This window comes from Paroedura picta, chromosome 1, assembly GCF_049243985.1.
Source record: "Paroedura picta isolate Pp20150507F chromosome 1, Ppicta_v3.0, whole genome shotgun sequence".
NCBI classification, from domain to species: domain Eukaryota; kingdom Metazoa; phylum Chordata; class Lepidosauria; order Squamata; family Gekkonidae; genus Paroedura; species Paroedura picta.
In genome coordinates this window covers 158,610,960-158,632,536 of record NC_135369.1, presented here as the reverse complement: position 1 = coordinate 158,632,536, position 21,577 = coordinate 158,610,960, and the positions used below count along the sequence as shown (strand labels likewise).

Sequence of the window (21,577 nt, the reverse complement as noted above, 5' to 3'; positions counted from 1 at the left end):
CCAGAGCTCTGTGCCTGACCCCCCCCCCCCCTCCCCTCCTTGGTGGTGTTGGCTGCTTCAGGCACAAACGGCTGCTTCGGATGTCGAAGCGGCCAACCCTATGGGAGAATTCCCGGAAGGCCTAAAAGAGGAAGTGATATACCCACTGCTGAAAAAACCATCCCTGGATGCATGCGAACCTGACAACTACTGACTTGTCTCATAGTGTTTCTGAGGAAAATGCTTCAAAGAACTGTCACAGACCAAATATCGGCATTCCTGGAAGAAGCTTCAGTCCTACACCCATCCCAATCAGGTTTCCAGCCTGGCCATGGGGTAGAAACAGTTAGTTGCCCTTATGGATGACCTCTGTTGCCAGCTGGACCAAGGCGGGTCTGTGCTTCTTGTGCTACAAGACCTCCCAGGGGCAGTGGAGAGGCCCCTTGCCACCAGGCACACCGGCAGAGAGGCGCACCAGGGTCCACAGAGAGGCCCCTCCCTGCCGGGCGCACCGGTGGAGAGCCACCCCAGGGTCCGTGGAGGCCTGTCGCTGCGGCAACAGGCCTCTGCAGACCCAGGAGCAGCGCGGTGTGCGGCTGGCCAGCGGGGAAGGGCCTCAGCATCCGGATTGGCCCACTGGGCTGGACAGCATCCGGGCAGCACCCGGACAGGGTGGCTGTCAAGGCCCGGACAGGGCCGCCCACATGGCTCTTTAAAAAATATAAGAGCCACTTGCGATTATGGTTTGTATCATAATGTGACCTCTGAGGAAGACCTAGTAGGGATCGAAACATGTCAGGTCTAAGAAAGTCTAATACCTAAGATTGTACAGTGCACAAGATACCAAACAAGAGTTGGTTTGTGGCGCCTCACTTTTTCTTTCCAAGTGGCTTAAGGTTACCTGCCCTGGCCTCCAGAGAGATGTAATAGACCTCTTTGCACTCTTCCCAGCTGTGTTTGAGTGGATTGAAAACTCAGTATTGAAGGGGGATTTGCCTGAACTGTTAACATGACCCGAGTGCAGAGGAGCTGAGCACTGGCAAGCTCGGCCGACGTCACAAGAGCAAGTTGAAATTCTTGCCCTTTATATTGGTAAGGGGGGAAGTATGGTGTGTTTGGCTTCCAGAAAGTACAATAAACTTATTAGTGTATCCCACTTCATACAGTTGGAGGACCATGGCCTTAAGGACAGAGTGTCCTTGCATGGAGAATCCCATAAAGCAGGGGTAGTCAAACTGCGGCCCTCCAGATGTCCATGGACTACAATTCCCAGGAGCCCCTGCCAGCGAATGCTGGCAGGGGCTCCTGGGAATTGTAGTCCATGGACATCTGGAGGGCCGCAGTTTGACTACCCCTGCCATAAAGGCTCCCATCCCATGTGAACATGCTATTGGTTAGTGTAACAGGACATCAAAAAGAAGAAGGGGCAGCCGGGGCAGGGGTGTAGTGTGAGTTTTCCTTTTCCGTGCCTTCCAAGTTAGCCAGGCCTTACTAAGTGTATCCACAACATCGTAAGGAATGCCTCTGCTGGCAGTATCATGATCTTTTCTGATCTTCAGGACCTGGCATGTATGTTGCTGGGTATTATCTGAATAGCCTTGCGTCCAAGTAAGTTCCACTAAATCTTAAAATATACCTGCAGGATCTGACTAAATAAGATTAGGGGCAACCTGTTTATCTGTTTGCCAAGAGTGCCTACATATCAATGCCTTCACTTTGTAGGAGAAGGTTGATTTATCATACAATCAGAAAACAAAAGGAGCACCTTAGAAATCGTCTTAGTTTTATGCATCTGTATAAGGCTGAACAGCTGTAAATCACTCTTTCTGAACTGGAACCATTTCCAAGATTTAAATTGGCCACTAAAAGTGTTCAGCAGTCTTAATGTAACTTGCTATGTACATGGGCTGCTTCAAGTATCCTCTAAATCCGTCACCTGGGGGGAAAATAGTCATATGTTAACCAGAACTCCTCTTCAGACAAATACCTTAACAATTTTTTGCTAATTGTTTTGTTACCCTCATGTTTAGCAAGTATATTTCCACACTTCATGGGGAATGGTACATAGCTTTTGGAAGCAAAGCATCTGAAGTTTATTGGAAAGAAGTGTTTATTTTTCTGAACATACTAATTTTTTCGTGTGTACATAATTTATGGATCTCTCAATTATTTTAGGCTGTATCGTGTGAAAATCCCACTTTACAATTCATTGACTATGTTCTCACTCAAAGTTTATATTCTCCCCCTATATATCCATTAGTTTCCCCCTCCAAACTGCTGTTCTTAATTTGTCATGAGTAACTTTGTGTAATTCTATCATCTATTAATTAAGATATGTATATGGTGCAAAGGAAGGTGTAAAGGGTTGATAGCACTTTCTAGAACCCTCCACCCCCAAATAAGTACTAAACACCCAAAGCCCAGCCTAATTGCTAGAAAGAGCGTCACCCACTGAAATTATGATTACAACATCAGTACAATTTTGTAGCATCTGCGAAAAGCAAACCATTTAAAAGGGACGGTTGCACACATAGCAAGGAAGAGCCTTGGATTGTGCCTTAGGTGCGCTCCTTAATCAGATGCATCCTTCTAAGTAGAGCTGGTTTTGAAAGGTCTGATGATAAAGCTTTAAACTTATTTACTTATTGGGTATTTATTTATTTATTTATTTATTTATTTATTTATATTTTTATACCACCCTTCCCTACAGCTCTGGGCAGTTTACATAAAACATTTTTGAACATTCACATAGAACACTATCAATATCAATATCAAAATCAATATTATTATTATAAAATCAATATAACAGTATAACAATAACAACAACATATCAACTGGAACAATTAGAACGGCACTTCAGCAATAACTTGACAATCCCTCAGTAGGTTCGGTCCCTCAGTCTGGGGGGCACCTGTAGGTGTTATGGCTCAGTTGGCCCCACCAAATGCCTGGTGGAAGAGCTCCTTTTTGCAGGCCCTGCGGAATTGTGGAAGTTCTGGCAGGGCCCTAATCTCTTCGGGGAGCTCATTCCACCAGGTGGTGGCCGGGAACCAAGACAGCTCTGGCCCTTGTTGAGGCCCGACGTGCCTCTTTAGGGCCAGGGATCCGTAGCCAGTTGGAGGTGCGGAGCGTAGAGCTCTTCTGGGGGTATAGGCAGGGAGGCGGTCTCTCAGATAAACTGGGCCCAGACCGTGTATGGCCTTAAAGGTGATTACCAAAACCTTAAGCTTAATCCGGAATTCAACTGGGAGCCAACCACTCCTTCCCACAAGCAGGCCCAAGGCGGCCTACAGAGATAAAATGTATCTCTGTAGGTTAAAATTAAACCAATTTTAAAAGAACCAATATAGAAAAATCACAGAACATCCAGAAAGGGTTCCCCTCTACCACCACCTAAAAACCCTCCACTGGCTATTTGAACCAGAGATGGTATGGAATCAGCATGCAGGGGTTGTTGTTTGCCCTGGGAAAGGAGAGGCAAGAAAGTTCTCTTCAGCCAAAGGAGCTCTGCTGGCTGTGCTTCAAATCTAATATTTAGCTACCATTGTTGCCAGGAAAGCTTTAGATAGTGGAAAAAGGTAAGGGATCATCCCTGCTGTGTAAGAAATCCATCTAGTTTTATATGTTTTTAGGTCTTGCATTTCAACAATGATTAGATTGGGAGTGCTGTGTACCATGTCACATCAGGGCTACAGCAAGTGATGTTGTCAGTAAAGCTACTGAATTTCATCTTTCTTATATTGCAAGAAATCATAGAGGGATAGCTAGCCATGTGAACTTACTGTAATAAAAACAATGAAGCTGTGATGCATTTGTAGGCGAGCAGATGGATTGTGATATATGGTCTGTTAAATTGGAGCTGCCTTGTCATTTGCATGTGTTCAGGAGGCTAACCCTTCATTTTACAAACGGAAGGTCCAAGATCATATTCCCTCCCCCCCAAGGTATTCTGAGGTCCACTGTTCAGAATTAGGACAGTACTTTCAGTTTGCAAGGCATTTTTTCTATGTGTGAACAATGTACATGGCTAGTATTTTGACTAGATGCTTCTAGAGCTCATTTTACTTGTTCTTTATATAGCGTGCACTTGTACATATTTCTCAAAGGTGAAAGATGGTTGCAATTATAGGAAAAACCATGGAAATCTAACACTTGAAGCATGACATATTTGTGGGCCCATCAAAGCATTTTAGGAGGGGTAGAGATATGGGGGAAAACGGAATAATCCATGTAACAAAGAACTTGCATACAAAAAAAGTCAAAATACAGATGGATTAAATGTCAAAACACTGTTTTTTTTTTGTAACTGCTGTCCTGTATATTTCAAGGTACTAAAACATGTTGGATATGATTGTATTTTTATCATTCTTCCCCTTTAGGCACGAGCTTTAACACCCCAGACCGCAGAAACAGATGCAATACGGTTTTTGGTTGGAACACAGTCTCTTAAATATGATAATCAGGTAAACTTGTATAAAAGCTGTATGAAAATAGAATCGGGATTTTTTTCTTAAAGCCTTTAGCAGGATAATGGTATTTCTCTGCTGAACTGAATCTAAGTGTAGTGCCATTTTAAAATATTGGGTAGAATGGTCTTACCTGTGCTGGTAGAGCAATGTATCCTTTATCTGATGAGCTGCTGAGGCAGGAATGTGTATTAACACTTGATAGTTTAGTGATCTTCCACCTTTCCAGTTCCAGACCTGCCTTTAGCCCTCAAGTATTGGGGTGGGGCCCCCTAAGTTGCAAGCCACAAGACATCCCACTATGGAACTGGCAGGCTGCCTGTTTTATTTATGCTGGTGAAATCTGTATTTAAGATAGTTTGAGTCAGATTTACTGCCTGTGTCGTCTTTGTGCTTTTGGAGGTGAAGGTGGTCTTTCTGCAGGGGATACCTATGCATGAAACTGAGCAAGCATGTTGCCATAATTTTTGTAGTTTATTCTAGCCAAAAAGCATTCAGGATTGTGCTCTGTTCCCTGAATCCCACTCCTCCTTTCTTTTGTCCTCTTTTAATCCTCCGGCCTCCGGGGAGGGCGCTATATAAATATAATAAATAAATAAATAAATCCTACCTTTGTTCACCTTCTTGATCTTTCATGGTTTGCAGTCTTCTCCAAATTGTTTATTTTGTTTCTATTGCCTAGTTTCTTTGCCTTCTTCCCATATAATTGACTGTCAGTTTGGTAGTCAATGCATTCATAATAATAATTTATTATTTTCTTGGTTTCTACCCCACTGTTCACCCTAGCAGTGGCCAAAGTAGTTTGCAGCATTTTCCTTTTACCTATTTTATCCCTGTGCAACACTGCAGTAGTCCTGAGTTTCTTAAATATAGTAGAATTACTAAAATTAGACTTGAGGAGGAAAATCACAATAAAAAAAGACTTTTTTAATTGGAAGAATTGTAAGTTTAGATTAAAAACCAAGCAACATTTGTCTAACTGCTATGCATATTATATAATTTTGCCACCATTAACACCACATGATGTAGGGGTGTAGTAGTTAGAGTATTGTGGTGTAGTACTGGCCTAGCTCCGGGAGACCTGAGTTCCAACCCCCAAATTTCCATAAAGCTAGGTTGCGAGCCTTGAACCAGTCACACATACTCAGCTTAACGTAATCCATAGCCTTGTTGTGAAATTAAAAAAAAAAAAACCAAAACAGAAGGGAGAACTATGTATTCTACTGCAGAGGAAAGATGAGAGAATGTACTAGAGAAACTGAGGATCTTGGAGACATGGGGCATTGTCAACATTGCTGTTGTTATGAGTAGCAGGGCTGTGCTCTCTCTGGCGGGAAGGAACATGTGATGTTGATTCTTGGCAGCATCCGTATCTCCCAGGCAATGTGTGGATGCACTCTGGCCAGTCAACATACATGAAGATAGCTGTGTGGGAGGGTGGTTGAGTTGGCAGTAGATTGTTATGTGCCTTTAAAATATTCTGTACCATTAAAGCTTGTGCAAAGAAGACCTGATTGAGCATAAATCCGACTTTCTCCCAAGCCTGCTCAAAACACCCGCAGCAGTAGCTTCTTCCCCTTCTCCCCGCTCCTTTTGTGTATCGGCATTAATAATTGAGGCGCAGGGCACTTGCTAGGGGTGTTAATGAGTTGATGGGGTTAATGGCCTTTGGCTGTGCTTGAAGCCATCAGCTCCTCAGTCAGTGATTAAACCCGAGAAGTGTCATGAGCCTCTATTGTTATTACTTAATTTAGCAGCCCAAATCTCTATATAGGGCAGGTAATGGTGAGATTTTGAATACTTTCTGGCAGATGGTGGCTTGACATCAGGGTTGCAGTGCCTGACTTAAGTTTTAACTCGCAGGCAGGCAGGCCTGGGTGGGATCCCTTCCAGGAGCTTTAAGTAATAAACCATCAAGCCTCCCCAACACCCCACTCCATATCCTGCTCATTAAGCAGCAAGGTGGGAAATATGGGGGAGGGAAATCTGCAGCCCCTTGTGTTTAAATGTTGGTTGCTAGCATGTTGGCTGTTAGAGTGTTTCAGTGAATGACCTTTATCTGTGGTGAATGAAGAACAACGATTACAATATTTGTAATCCTGCTTAGAAGAGAAGGGCATTATTCTTAAAGGGTTGTGATTTCTATGGAGCGGGCATACAGTATCTGCTGAACTGCTTGCAAATCAAAATATCTCCTTGCAGATTAATTATCATATTATCAACTTCTCCACTCTGTAAACCAACAAGGTAAGCCACCCTCCATAACTTGGAGCAGTCATTCCCAACCAGGGTTACTCCAGAGCCCTGGAGGAGTTATTCCAGTTTGGGGGCCGGGTTTAATTTTTTTAAAGGCTATATTAAAACAATTAACTAACTCATGGAGGAGTCAGGAGGACAAAGAGGTTTTCTGCTCTTCTTTCTGGACTGTGGTGGCCTTGTTGAATTTACACACAATGGAAAAGGAATGAGAGGGAAGAGCTGAATTTGCTGCATTCCCCACATTGGCTCCTCCCATTCCCCCCCCTCTTCCCCACAACAGACAGATACTCTGTGAGGTAGGTGAGGCCTAGAGAGCTCTGACAGGACTGCTCAGTCAGAACAGCACTATATCTTCTTGCTGGTTTCTGAATATTGCTTTTTTCCTATGTTAGATTTGTGTTCCTTATTCTTTTTCATGGTCATTGTTCCTTGAAGTGGGTGATCCCAAGTGGCTGATATTTCTACTTCCCACCATATGGCTAAGTAGATATGGAGGCATAGCCATCTGGGTTTGTTGCAGGTTCTTTGGTTATTGTGAACGTCTCTACACTTTCCTTTCTTTCATCCGAATGATAAGTAATTGTATCATTCCCTGTACTGGCATCTTATACAACTTCTTTTTTGCTTGTATGTGTGTAAAGATAAACTGCTACTTATAAACCTTGCCTTTGGGGATCTCCTAACCCATCTTCCTATTTTAGTTAAGCCTCCAAAGAAGGAATACAATGAGACCCATCTGGCCACACCCTGAAACGCACACACAAAGACAAGCCACAATAAGTGAACAGCTGTTTTGAATGCTCTTTTTGCCCTGTGGGCGAGATGATCCCACAGACCCCGGGAATCCAATGTAGATTGGGGAAGTAGTCATTTTCCCACCTTGTTCTTTTTGATTTCCACCCACCCCACCCCTTGCTTGTATTTTAGGAGTTCGCTTGAGGTCTATGTGACCTCTAGTTAGCTTAACTGGTAGGAGCTAAGTGCCTACCATAGTATTCACCTTAATGTGTTTTGAGAGGCCAACAGATTTGAGGTGGTGAAATGAAAGGGCGAATTTCCAAACAAAATCTGTGTGAATTCAGAAGCAAGTGCCAAAAATGCCTCTGGGCACGCCACAAAAAGAATTTTATCTTAAGAAATGAACGATTTGACTTCTTTCCCTCCCGGAGGATGTTGCTGACCATCCCGAGAAAGCTCCGCTGTAACACCTCATTCTCATTTCACCTTTAACACGACCCCTGTCCCCACACCCACAAGGTTACAGAAAAGAAGAAGAATAAGAAAATCCCCTGGAAAATATGACATACCGTATCTAATAACACTTGTCCATAGAGCCTGATGTGGTTCTGAATCATCACACCGGGGAGAAGAAAAGTCTGACTTTGAGGGACCTGAGATAGGGCAGAAGGCTCTTTTGCTTTATATGCTGAATGACCCTCTTTATATGGTCGGTAGGGGCATATAATACACGTTGGTGGAGCAAATTGAATTTTGATTTGTAGCTCACCTTTAGGGAATCAATTTCACTGCCAAGGAGACTACTTCATAATTTCAACACGAGGCTTCCCATCTTTAGAGAAGGCTGGAAGCACAGAGATTAAGCGGCCGGCCTGTGCAATCTGCTCTGCAATGTTGCAGCGACGATTTTGGTTTTTAAAAAACAAAACAAAAACGCTGCTTTGTTCAGGCCAAACTCTGCCACACACTCCCCCCCCCGACCTCCTGCTTAGGCAGACATTGTACAACAAGCTGGAGAGAACATCTGTCTCTGGTTGCTCTTCTGGCATCCGGCTTGCGTCCCTCTTTGAGCTGCTCCATTGTGTGAGCAAGCTGGAGATGGAAATGAGTGGTCTCTGGACAGCTGGCTGTGTACAGGAGTCCCGTGTGATTCGAGTTAGAAAAGTGAGCCGTTGTTTAGCCCAGTATTTGACGAGGGTGTTGACCTGAAAAGGGGGGGGGGCTCTTTCTCCCACTCTTGTTTATTTTTTGTTTTTAGCCACTACTTAGCTTTTGATTTCAAGTAAAATCAAATAGAACCAGTGTGTGTATGAGTGTGTTTGTGTGTGTGTATGGGGGGGGGAGTTGTAGAGGCAGTGAAGCTAGTGGGTAGGACTCTTAATGCTTTGATGAAATTAAAGGGATACAAAGTCATATGAAAAGTGTAGTTAGTGCTATACGTTATTTAAACAGCATGGGCTTATTTAAACAGCATGGGGGGAGGTTCCAGGAGCACTCTACCTTCTGCTCTGATGCATCAGGACTGTTAACTTTCCATCCCATCGGATGATACCCAGGAGGCTAACAAAGCTGAGTCATCTTTCCATTGTTTTTAGTATTAGAGGCTAAATGGATATTCTGCAGCAGGCGTGTGGCTGAGGCCTGCTAGTGTAGCATAGGGTGCTGTTTGAGCTTTTCCACTACCCCCTTGTGATGTGGTGTTTAACAGCACAATTGATTGTGGGCTGAGAAAAAAAAATGATTTCAAAGGGTCTTAGTGCCAAGTAACATACAGCGGTATCATGGAGAAATTATTGTAATTTTATGTAGCCTTCTTCATGGAATCTATGTGAGCTTAGTCCGGGCTACTTTTGTGGATAACCTGAATGTTCTATCAGGATGGAGATTCTATGGATTTTGAATAGAAGCAATCAGACCTTTTCCGCACTGGGAATTTGCCGCAACTCACTGCTCGTTCTGTGGCAGGGCAAGTTCCTGGTTCCAGATGATGAGGTTGCTGGGCCAGGGCCATCCCAGGCCTGGCCAAACTCAGGCCCTCATTTGCTCCAAGATAATTCCGTGTTCCCTTTTTTGCTCTGGGCACCGACAGGGCATATGTCAGGCCTGGACTGTCAAGAAGGGGAAGATTCAGGCCATTCTGGCCTGGTTCCTCCCTACCCACAGCTATGAGTATGGAGTATTGGAAGGTCTCAGTGAGAAATTGTTGGGACTTTTCAACTAGGCTTGGTTCTGAGTCCCTCCATTGAAATAGAGCTGTAGGTTAACAGAGTGTTTGAAAGTATGCAGTTCTTAGTTACCTTTGTGGTTGAGGCACAGATCCAGATTCACAACACTTTGAGTTTTCAAAGAGATAATCTTTATTAGCAAAGATTATTTATAAATCTTTCCACTAGAATAATACCCAATCGTATGCTACTGATGCACCCGCTACCTGATTGGCCCCCTGGGATGTCAGTTGTTCCTTGGGGGACCAATCAGGAAGGGGATGCCCAGCCCCCGACTGCCCCCACTTCCCTAATTGGCCCTTGGGGGGGTTACTTGCTCCCTGGAGGAACAATCAGATAGGGCATGCCCCATCTCCAGTTGCCTCCCCCTCTGCCTTCCACCAGCATGAAAAGCCAGCAGTCTGGTGAGCCGGCCTACTGGGGTGTTTAGGTGGGCGGGCAGGCCGGTGGGAAAGGCTGGGTTGCAGACCAGCCCCAGGGATGCCAGTGCCTCACCGGTGGCTGCCCGTGTCGGGGGAAGCTGGAAAGGCCCTACCTCACCAGGCCTTGGTGGTTCCTACAACGGGCTTTTTTTTGTTTGTAGATATATTTATCTGCTTCAGTCTCCTTGCTTAAGAGTAGCTTGCAAAAGTAGCTCATTGCAAGCCCCTATGGCTGCACTGTAAGCAATCTACATGCCTGCACATGAACAAATGAAAAGAGCCAAGTTCCTAAATGGCTGCTCCTTGGTTCTGCAATGTGCACGCTGGTCTGCTTTTCCTAGAAGCAGGAAGTGAGTGGGACTTTACCAAATTACTTGCTGGTTGCAATTCTGACAGAAATCCATGTTTTTCATAGATACTGTCATTTTTGATTAATTTTTTCTGATTAATTTGGGCATGCAAATATACGTGACATCCTAAATCAGGTACTTTGGGGAGACATTGGACAGTTATAGGAAAGAGCACAAACCAGGCTTTGGTTAAATCCTGGTTTGTAAGAAAGAAAGCCAACTGTAGTTTGTCATCTGGGTATAATGGAAGGCTACCATTTGCTGAAAAAGACTTTTAAAAAGCAATCTGAACCAAGATTGGCAGCATACCTCCCTCTCGCCCCCTAGGTGGGGTATAGTCTATGTCACCCCGTAGCCTGTGGAAGGGCCTCCTTGTTCCTCGCCCTGGCCTTAGCCAAAGACCTGGTAGAAGAGCTCCGTTCAACATGGCCTGCAGAACGCTGATAGCTCTTCTTATTAGGGCACAAGGCCCAACTCAATGAGAGTGAATTGTGCTGTTAAAACGCCCCATAATAAAATGGTGGCAATGGAGTAAGTGAAACTCAAGCAGCAGCAGAAGAAGAGTCGGTTTTTATATGCTGCTTTTCTCTACCTGAAGGAGGCTCAAAGTGGTTTACAAATCCCCTTCCCTTTCCTCTCCCTACAACAGACACCCTGTGAGGGAGGTGAGGCTGAGAGAGCCCTGATATTACAGCATCCAGTGCTACAAAAATGAGCCACAGCCAGACTTGTCAGTTACAGAATCTCCAATTTGTGATATCACAAATTGTCATAGGAAGATGGGAGAGTTTTGTCAGCCTGCTGCATGTTTTGTCATTATGTCTCAATCATGCTGGTAATTCAGCAATTAAAATTCTATCAGTATTGGGGGGGGAAATATAACCCACACTTTGTTTTGCCCAGTTGTCATTTATGATTAAGATTGTTCGGAACATAGACTGTTGTAACGGGCTTTTTATTGTATTTGTAGATTCACATCATAGATTTTGATGATGAAAATAACATTATAAACAAAAATGTTCTTCTCCATCAAGTTGGTGAAATTTGGCACATAAGTGCCAGTCCAGCTGATAAAGGTGTACTTGCAACCTGCTACAGTAAAAGTAAGTGTACTTTAAAGTGTTCTGTTTTGAATATTTGCATACCAAGTGATAATGTGTGTTCCGTATGATAGTGGACTAATATGTATGAACACTTCTAATACTTTAAATTAAACTGTTGCACCATAACTTTATAAAAAGTTGCTGCATTTGTATTTGTTGCATCAGTTGAGGGATTTATTCAGTACATGTAATTGCCTTAGACCTTGTTGGTTTAAACAATGTAAATTTTTATCCTTTAGAGCAGGGGTAGTCAAACTGCGGCCCTCCAGATGTCCGTAGACTACAATTCCCAGGAGCCCCTGCCAGCGAATGCTGGCAGGGGCTCCTGGGAATTGTAGTCTACAGACATCTGGAGGGCTGCAGTTTGACTACCCCTGCTTTAGAGGTAGCACCAGTTTGGACAAATGGTTAGTGTGTCCAAAGGAGGATTCTGGAGAGCTTGGTTCAAGTCCTAATTCTGCCATGAACCCACTGGGTGACTTTTGACCAGTTACCGTATATACTCGAGTATAAGGCGATCCGAGTATAAGCCCAGGCACCTAATTTTACCACAAAAAACCTGGGAAAACTTATTGACTCAAGTATAAGCTGAGGGTGGGAAATGCAGCAGCTACTGGTAAATTTGCATTAATTGAAGCATCGTTATTTTAAATGTTTTTGAATACTTATTTCAAAGAAAAACAGTAAACTAGCTGTAAGTCCAAAAGAGGGTCAGCAAGAACAATCTGGTATCAACAATAGCTTTAAAAGTGCAAAAACCATAGCTCAATCAGCGACCAAGCTAAAACACAAGAGTTAAAATCCTTCAAAACTGGATTCCTCCTCCTCATCTGTATGTCCAAACAGAGCTTCAGCTGTAGCTGGTGTGAGGTTATCAGCATAGACTTGAGTTTGCAGTCATCACCATCACTGCTGTCATTCTCATACAAAGTGCTGTCTTCACTGCCATCCATAGCATCAGAAAGCAAGGGGGGGGAGTGCCACATGGACACCTTCCTCCTCCTCAGCAGGATTATCACATGAACCTACCCTACTGACCCCCAGTGGAGGGGTGGCCTAAATGCTTAATCTATGCTCCATCATCACAGGCTCTCCCATCCAGCCTTCCCCCCAACAAATACAGAACAATCAAGAGGATGAATAGCTGCTGGATTTTGTACTTCGCTTTTCACTAACCAAAGGAGTCTCAAAGCGGCTTACAATCGCCTTCCCTTCCTCTCTTGATGCTAGACACCCTGAGAGAGCTCTGATAGAACTGCTCTGGTAGGAGAACCAAACAGTGCCCCCCCAGGCCAGGAAACCAGAGCAGAACAACAGTACCCGAAGTTGGCAACCTACTATAACAAGTACAATAGCGACCAAACTGGGAGAATGGACTACTCTAACTACAACAACCGTGCCCCCCCAGAACAAAACAGTAAAAGAACTGTAAAACACTGAAAGAAAGAACTATAAAAATCAACTTTTAAAAGGAACACAACCCCAAAAAGAAAAGCCAAGCAATGCTGCCCCTCAGATAAAAGAAGTAAGAAACACTAGGAAAAAGAAACAGAACATCCCAAAGCACCCCCAAAACCCACCCCACCCCACCCACAGAAGCCAAAAGAATAGTTTGGAAGAAGTGATTAGGAAGAGGAAGAAGAAAATTGAAGGCAAAAGGAAAAAAGATCAGAGTTACTCAGTCAAAAACCATTGATGTCCCAGGCTGCCAGAGCAAGATCAGCTTTCGATACATTTGCAAAATGCCTTGCAATGATTGGCTGGGTGGCATTCTACAGCCAGAGCAGGCTGTTATTTCAATTACCATATATACCTGTGTATAAGCTGAGGAGGGATTTTTCAGTGTGGAAAAATGTGCTGAAAAACTTGGCTTACACAGCAAGTATATACGGTAATTATGCTCAACCTGATCTGCCTCACAGGGTTGTTTTGAGAATAAAATGGAGATTGTGGAAAGCTTTCTTCACTACCCTTTAGAGCAGGGGTAGTCAACCTGTGGTCCTCCAGATGTTCATGGACTACAATTCCCATGAGCCCCTGCCAGTGTTTGCTGGCAGGGGCTCATGGGAATTGTAGTCCACGAACATCTGGAGGACCACAGGTTGACTACCCCTGCTTTAGAGCATGGGCAGGCTGAAAATGCATAGATAGAAGCACAGCATGAACTTATTTTTCAATTTTCTAGTTGTACAGTCCAGTGTTTGTGTTTCCAATATGAAACTATGTTCTTAACATGTACATTTGGAAGTGTGTGAAAGGCAACTGATGGGCCAAAGAAGAAGAGCTGGTTTTTTATACCCTGCTTTTCTCTACCTGAGGTAGTCCCAAAGCGGTTTACAAACACCTCTTCTTCTCCTCACAACAGGCACTATGGGAGGTAGGTGAGGCTCAGGGAGCTCTAAGAGAACTGTAACTGCTCCAAGGTCACCCAGCTAGCAGTATGCGGAGGAGTGGGGAATCAAACCGGGTTCTCCAGATTAGAGTCCACTGCTCTTAACCACTACACCACACATCTCAAAGATACTATGCAAGGAGATCTGTGGCTTGATCAGCTATAGATTTTTCAAATGTATAAACCAGGGGTAGTCAAACTGCGGCCCTCCAGATGTCCATGGACCACAATTCCCAGAAGCCCCTGCCAGCGAATGCTGGCAGGGGCTTCTGGGAATTGTAGTCCATGGACATCTGGAGGGCCGCAGTTTGACTACCCCTGGTATAAACAGTAACCATTGCAAATACAGGTAAAGATTCTGATGTGAGGACAGAAGATGAATTAAAATACCCACAAGAAGAAAAATGAAACTTAATGGTGACCTCAGACCAATAGTTGTCACCATGTCAATGAAGCATCTTCCTTTGCTTCTATACTTTGTAACCTGCCACGAGCCTTTTGAAGTGGCGGGCTAAAAATTGAATACATGCATGCATGCATTCATACATACTTGGTCATGGAACACTATTCAGTTTCCTTTCACACCAAAGTACTGACTTCCTGTTACCATCCTGTTACCTGTTACCATCAAGATGTCTGTTTGTCTCCAGCCCCTACCTCCAGTATCCCTGTTGCCAATTTCTTTCCTTCCTCAGGCACTGATTCTGCTTCCTTGGGGTAGCTTTCCCCCTTCATCTATCTCCCTATCAATTTTTAAGGACCCTACTTGTTGGGGCAGGTCCTGCCCTCTCGCCAATGGCAGTGTAGCACTCCCAGCTCAGTCATTTATACATCCGATTGAGCCCTGTGGGACTGCCCTGTCGGCCACTATGAGGCAAAACTTTCAAAATCGCTTCTGTTACCATGAAAAGGCAGAATGCAGCAGACAAATAAAAATCATGCACTGTTGAGCTCGGAACTGTTAAAATGTCTTGTTCTCTTTTGGCTACTAAGCTGAAAAATTTTGGGGATCTTACTTCCTGTTTTTGGTGTACCTCTGAATTTATTTACTTGACCGTGTTCTTGCATGCATGTGGCTCCTGTAAGTGCAAACAACAACTCTGTTTCCAGAGTCTCCATATCTACAGTCAGTTCCCTATGCAGTTTGCTGTACACAGGCCTACCTTTAACCTTGATCCAAAAACTGGTCCAGAATGTCACAGGCAGGATCCTCACAGGTACATTGTGGAGGTCTCACATCCGGCCTGCTCTTCAACAACTATAGTGGCTCCCAGTTGACTTCTGGATCATACTTAAGGTCTTGGAAGTCACCTTCACGGCCATATGCATGCTCTGGTCCCAGGGTTCCTGACAGATTGCCTCACTGCCTGAACCCCCCAAAGAGCTCTATGCTCTGCCTCTTCCAACAGGCTGGGATCCCTGGCCCCAAAGAAGCATCTTGGACCTCAACTAGGGCCAGAACTTTCTCTGTCTTGGTCCCACCTGGTAGAATGAGCTTCCTGAAGAGACCAACCTATGGGATCATGGTTAGAAAGTTAATGTTATCATGGGAAATGCTGTAATACTTGTTGTCTTCAGTAATGGAATCCACTGTTGTTGTTTGTTGATGTTATGAATTGTGATGTACTATCCCTACATTTTGTGTAAACCTCCCTGAGCCTCAAGGGAGGGTGGTATAGAAATAGAAGAAATAAAATAAATAAATAAAAACAAAGACCCCTAATATCTTGAATCCATTTCTGATTTGAAGAACATGGGGAAGGTCCAGCTTTGGTCCATTGCTTTTAAGGACAATTAATTTTAGTATCTTGGTCTGTTTGGGGAAAGACTGTAGAGAAGACAAGCAAGAGGAAGATGAGGTACTTGTCATTGTAAAAGGTGAGCCAGAAGATAACATGAAACAACGGTTCTTTTCAAACAAAGGACCATGCCAATTAAATGTAAACCACAACTAAGGAACGTATTATGCTCAACCCAGCCTTTCCGTTCTGCGAGTGAAGTATTCTCCTGTGCAAGAGGAATTTCAGCTTCCCACCACAAAGCCTTTTCTAGAAGGGGCCAAACTGTGGTTCTCCAGATCTCTATGGACTACAATTATCATGGGCCCCTGCCAGCTCATGGTAATTCTAGTTTATGGACCTCTGGAGAGTCACAGTTTGCACCCCTCTGGCTTATTCAGTATCCTGTTGTAGATAACCCATGATTATTAGGTGCAGCTTTTCAGGGGCCAAAGGGAGCTGCAGCAGGAAGGGGGAAAGGTGGGAAATGACCAGTGTATGGGCAGAATGCTGCTCCTAGTCCTCTTGATCCTGCCCCGTGTCTTCTGCAACTGCATAAATGAAACACCAGTGAAGAATCACAATGTCAGGAAGTAAAGCTAACCTTCAACTAAGTAGAGCAGCCAGGCAAGCCTCTAGTGGAGATATAATAAAGACGTATGCATAGCCCAAATGGCAAGTTGCAATAGCTATAATTGCTGGGGACCTTTCTGTCCCTCGGAAGCTGCTAGATCATTATGTCTTGGATTGCAATAAATCTTTCTACTTTGAGCAGATGAAACGGCAAAAGGACAGTAGATCACTTTGAACCAATAGTAGCTGGCAAAATTAGAACAGTGAAGAGCTGACAAAGCTTGGGACTGGAATGAAACAACCCACAGATACCCAGAATGACTTAATTCTCACAAATATATTTTTTTAAATCAGGAAATCAGTGAATGCCACTGGCTTTGGGACAAACTACAGATCTATAACCTTTAGCACATGCTGTTCTGTATGAAGACATTTGAAACCTGGAATGATGCCTTTTCGGGCTGTTATGAAATTCCATTGATAATATTTTGGTCATTATTCAAGTGCAATAGGATTGCACCTTATTTTCAAGGTTCAGTGAATACTTGTAGGCGCTGGGAGGGTTGGACCAGGAACTAGTATTCATGTGGGTCTACAATATCAGGGCTAGCAGACTGCATAGGTTAGTGTCTGGGAAAGCAAGATCCATTAAAATGCTCATGATGAATCCTTATTGCCTTCTGTTATTGTTTAGGTCAGGGATCCTCAACCTGTGGTCCTCCAGATGTTAATGGACTACAATTCCCATGAGCTGGCAGGGGCTCATGGGAATTGTAGTCCACGAACATCTGGAGGACCACAGGTTGAGAATCCTTGGTTTAGGTGGTATTTTTTCAATTGGTTCCACTTATTCCTCCAGGCATTGCCAGTATGACTTCAGTGCTATGAGAATCCAAGGGGAAGGGGGCTGGCAAAATTTGAAACTTGCAGTCGAGAGCCTCTTTGGTATTTTGATAGGATCATAGAGCTGAATTCTCTTAGAAGAGCAGGATCTTTGGCAACTTATTGTGCCACATCTACCCCACTTGGGAGTATATCCAGAACTGTACTTCTGAACCTAGTTGCAGGTTACAGAGGAGAAAAATTCTTTAGAGGGCAGAAAAAAGGCCTCAGAAATATATATTTGAAAATATGGATTTCTTTCAGAACAAATGGTGTTAAATTTTGGTAAATTTGAAAACAAGTAAGCTAGCTAGGAGCATTTATCTAATCTAAGCAGTTTATTACCTGAGAGAAGAGAGACCTTTGGTTTAACTTGACCTTGATTCTGTTTGTTTGATTAATTAACTCCACTGAACACGGAGGTCCTGGAATGAAATTTAGGGCATGCAACGAGGGTCAAATGTGCCCTTCAGTTTTTACCCTCCTTACAAGATCAACATGTTCACCTTTTTTTAAGGGAGGGGGCAAGAAAGATGCGACACGTAATGTAATGTGATAAGGCTCTTCCTGTGCCAGACCAGCAGTATTAAGGATTTAAGTAGGAATTTCACCCTTACTCCTAGTGCAAACATATTGTGTTACCTATTATCCATTTTCAAAGTGTCTCAGTTCAGACAAGACAGAAAATCATAGTTTAATTAAACAGTGTGTGATTGAATGTGGGACACTCCACTAACAATGGATAATTAGAATAGGTCAAGCCAGAATCTGAAACCATGGTTTGAAGATAATTTATGAACCTTCATACATCCTAACTGTGGTTTCACATGATACCTTAAAGCAGATATCCTGGTTTGTTCTGAGTACTGCAGCAAAGGCTGGCTTACCAGCTGGATTTCTGCACTGGATATGGGGACAGAGTAAAGGGAATAAAAAACAGCATAAAAACTCCACATTGTTGGAACCAAGATTTTGTTTATCGTCTGTTAAGCCAGATCCTGGTTTCACAATCTAGCTGTGTAAACTGTGGTTGGCATTATGTCTGAACTAAGCCAGAGATTAACCCAGGCTCTCTTTTATTAACATCAGACTTTGCTGTCCATTTAATTGTGGGAGAGAGAGAGAGAGAGACTAGATGATGGGGACAAAAGAGAGATTTAGTGCCTCTGTTAGTATACTCTGAATCCTGTAATGTCAGGCTTGTGAGTGAGAGGGTGGTGGTGAAATTGGCATGACAGGTTTGCGATAGGTGAAGAGGAACTGAGAAAAGATTTGGTCTTGGGGATCATATGCAAGAAGAAATTCAAAATAAGTATCCAAGACTAGTTGACAGGAATGTAGTTTTGAACAGTGTCAAACGATTCATGGAGCTTCTTTGGATCCAAAAGGTCTTAGAAATCTTATGTTGTCCTTGAGCATATCAAAGGTGGCACATCAGACAAATCAAGCTTTTTCTTGCAGGAGGTTAAGAGCAGCTAGGATCTCGGGATGTGTCAGCCCTCTAATGCCAGTACTGTTTTCATGTTCTGAGATGAGAGTTAAGTGACTGCGGGTGGTGGTTGAGGACCTCTCAGCTTCCCACCCTTTACAAAAGCCCTGACAAGCTCCTGGCTTAATTTAGTCGAAACAATTTTATGGTGGTTTTAAAAAATGATTCTGCTGTATTTTCCCCTGCCTCTAGCAGGTATCTGGCAAGACAGCATACAAACTTCGTAATATAGTATGAAGGCACATGAAGCTACCTTACCTAGAGTATTGTCTACTCCAGCCTTTTTCACTTTTTTACCATTGAGAACACCCTGAAACATTCTTCAGGCTTTGAGAAACCCCAGAAGTGGTGCAATCGTGCAGAATATGGTTGGGAAGCATAGCTGGGTACATGCCCACCCAGGGCCCCTCCCTCCAGGCCCATCAGTGTCCACTTGGGGATGGGTGGGGGTAGGGGTGGGGGCCAGCATGACCATCTATGGTCAGAACACCCAATAAATGTTCAACATTTTTTAAAAAATGTATAAAAAATTAACTCCCACCCATTCAGGAAACTCTTTCAGGGTCATCAAGAAACTCCAGCGTTTCAGGAAACCTTGGTTGAGAAAGTCTGGTCTATTCAGACTGGCATTGCTTCTTCAGAGTCTCAGGTGAAAGTTTTTCCTATTACCTACTATCTGATCCTCTTAAATAAAGATACGACCAAGGGTTAAACCTGGGACCTCCTGCAAGCAAAAGTAGATGATTCCTTTCCAAGTGCTGGATGATCCAGATGCTCCGTTAAGCAGCACTGCTCAGAAGTGATTCCTCCACCTCAGCCACCATACCTTTGCCCTGGTCCTATTTGTGGAGAGGGGTGGTCTATAAATCTAATAATAATAATGATAATCTTCTGGGACTTGTGTGCCCCACTCCCACCACTCCAGCTGGTCAGCTTGATGTCTCTGGCATTCTGAGAGTCCGCCTGCCCACTGACTTCAACCATTGGGGTGATCTTCTCTCTCCTTCTTTGCCTTTGCTATGTCGATGGGAGAGGGACTTGATCTGTGTCCTTGCAAGCCAGCTCTAGCAACATAAAGGAGCCCCAGGGGGTCCCAGGCCACCAGTTTTGAGAAAAACGGGTGTAGAATTCGGCCTGCACAGGGTGAGTGTAAGTCTTGAGGTAAAAATTGACCTTTCCCCCCATGTTCTTTTAATAAAAAAGGACAATGATGCATGGACCCAGAACATGATTAGCTAATCCGTTTTATTGACTTCATTTGTACCCTGCCTTTCTCTTCAGAGAGCAGCTTACAGTGTTCTTCTCTCCTCACAGCAAGGAGACCAAGTCCCCATCATCCTCTAAGCTAGGGATTCCCAACCAGGGTTTCCGTGGGAGCTCTGAAGTGGCATAGTATGGGAGGGGTCCAGGCTGTATGGTCAGCTCCTACCCTTCTTTCTGGCCTGCAGAGCCACCATAGTAGTAGTAAAGGCAGTGGAAGGGAGCAAAAGAAGGGCTATGGGTGTGGGTCGTGAGGCCGCTGCAAGGGGTGTGGCATGGGGGCATGGCCATCTGACTCCTCGAAGGGCTCCTCAAACTCTGAAATTATTTCAGGGGGTCCTCCACGGTCAAAAGGTTGAAGAAGGCTGCTCTAAGCTGTGTGTTGGAATGGTCCTCTGACTTTTGTTTCTCCCAATGAGGATAAATTGTGCAACTGACAGTGGTAGAGTTTTGCCTATTACTGAGTGTGAGACCACATGCATATACATCCCCACCCCCACCCCCCTTTGACAGAGCACTTTCCTGGCTTAAAATCTCAACTATAATAACCTTCCCTTCAAAGAAGATAATAAAAGGTGATTGCAGGCCTAAAGTGAGCATACTGTGATAGCCGTGACTAAAGCAAGGGGTAGATAAACCGAACCATTTTTGTTCTGGCGGTCTTACACAATGCGATACGTCAGGTCCTCTTTAACCTGGCCACTGCCACAGTTTGATATTAAAAATGGTAGTGATTAATAGTCACGTTCAAGTCCCTGGAACAGCTTCATCAGCGAAGTGATTTGGGATGAGATGCAGGCAACGATAGCAAGGACTGAAAGATTATGAGAGAAAGGAGAAACGTTAACTCATTGGGTCCAGTCAATCCCTGCTTAAAGGTTTCTGTCAATCTCAAACAGTTGTGACTGCATTCAGATGTAAGTTTTACTAGTATTTGGCCAGCATGTGCACGGTCCCAGTATGATGTCAGGTTCTCATGCCTGCCTCCTGCTTCTCTCATCTTCCCTACCTTCTTGCAGCCCATCCTGTTTAACAGGGGTAGTCAAGCTGTGGCCCTCCAGATGTCCATGGACTACAATTCCCATGAGCCCCTGCTAGCAAACGCTGGCAGAGGCTCATGGGAATTGCAGTCCATGGACATCTGGAGGGCCACAGCTTGACTGCTTATTCTGTTTAGCATTGGATACCCAGGATGTACAGAGTACGGGGTGTGGCTTAATCAGGGCTGATCTACTTATATGCACATAATACTCACACAGCTGGTTCAGAAGCTTGTTTCTGGGAGGAAAACTGACTTGGGTCAACCTGCTTGCCTTCATATGTTCTTGGCAGGCAGCTGGAGTTAGTTTCCTGCTCAGGTTTCTTTGTTATGCTCTATGCAGAAACAGAACTGGAGGGGGGGGGGTCAGATGCATGAACTCCCAACAAGATGTGACTATTCAAGACCGATTAAAAGTGATGTCTGAATGCTGTCCTTAATGGGTAAACCTCAGTGGGCTGCTCTGAATATCATGGTGAGACAAAGATACCTCTCCGCCCCCACACAAATTCCTCATGACTGCCTGTTACATGCCCAGCTTGCTGGTGTGCGACAAAACTGTTCAGTAGTGCATACTTTTTGAGGTTGGAGTTGGGGGAAGATCACAAGATCCAGGCAGGGC

At 44.2% G+C, this 21,577-nt stretch overlaps 1 protein-coding gene across 2 annotated transcripts in view; it reads left to right on the top strand.

Annotated features, from left to right (window-relative positions):
* The window catches only part of EIPR1 (EARP complex and GARP complex interacting protein 1), an 82,052-nt gene that overhangs the window by 2,352 nt on the left and 58,123 nt on the right, over positions 1-21,577 (top strand). For both annotated transcript variants that reach the window (XM_077310119.1, XM_077310108.1), the window contains exons 2-3: positions 4,359-4,442; positions 11,410-11,542. In XM_077310119.1, coding sequence (XP_077166234.1) covers positions 4,359-4,442; positions 11,410-11,542 — 217 coding nt within the window. The remainder of the gene's footprint in view (positions 1-4,358; positions 4,443-11,409; positions 11,543-21,577) is intronic.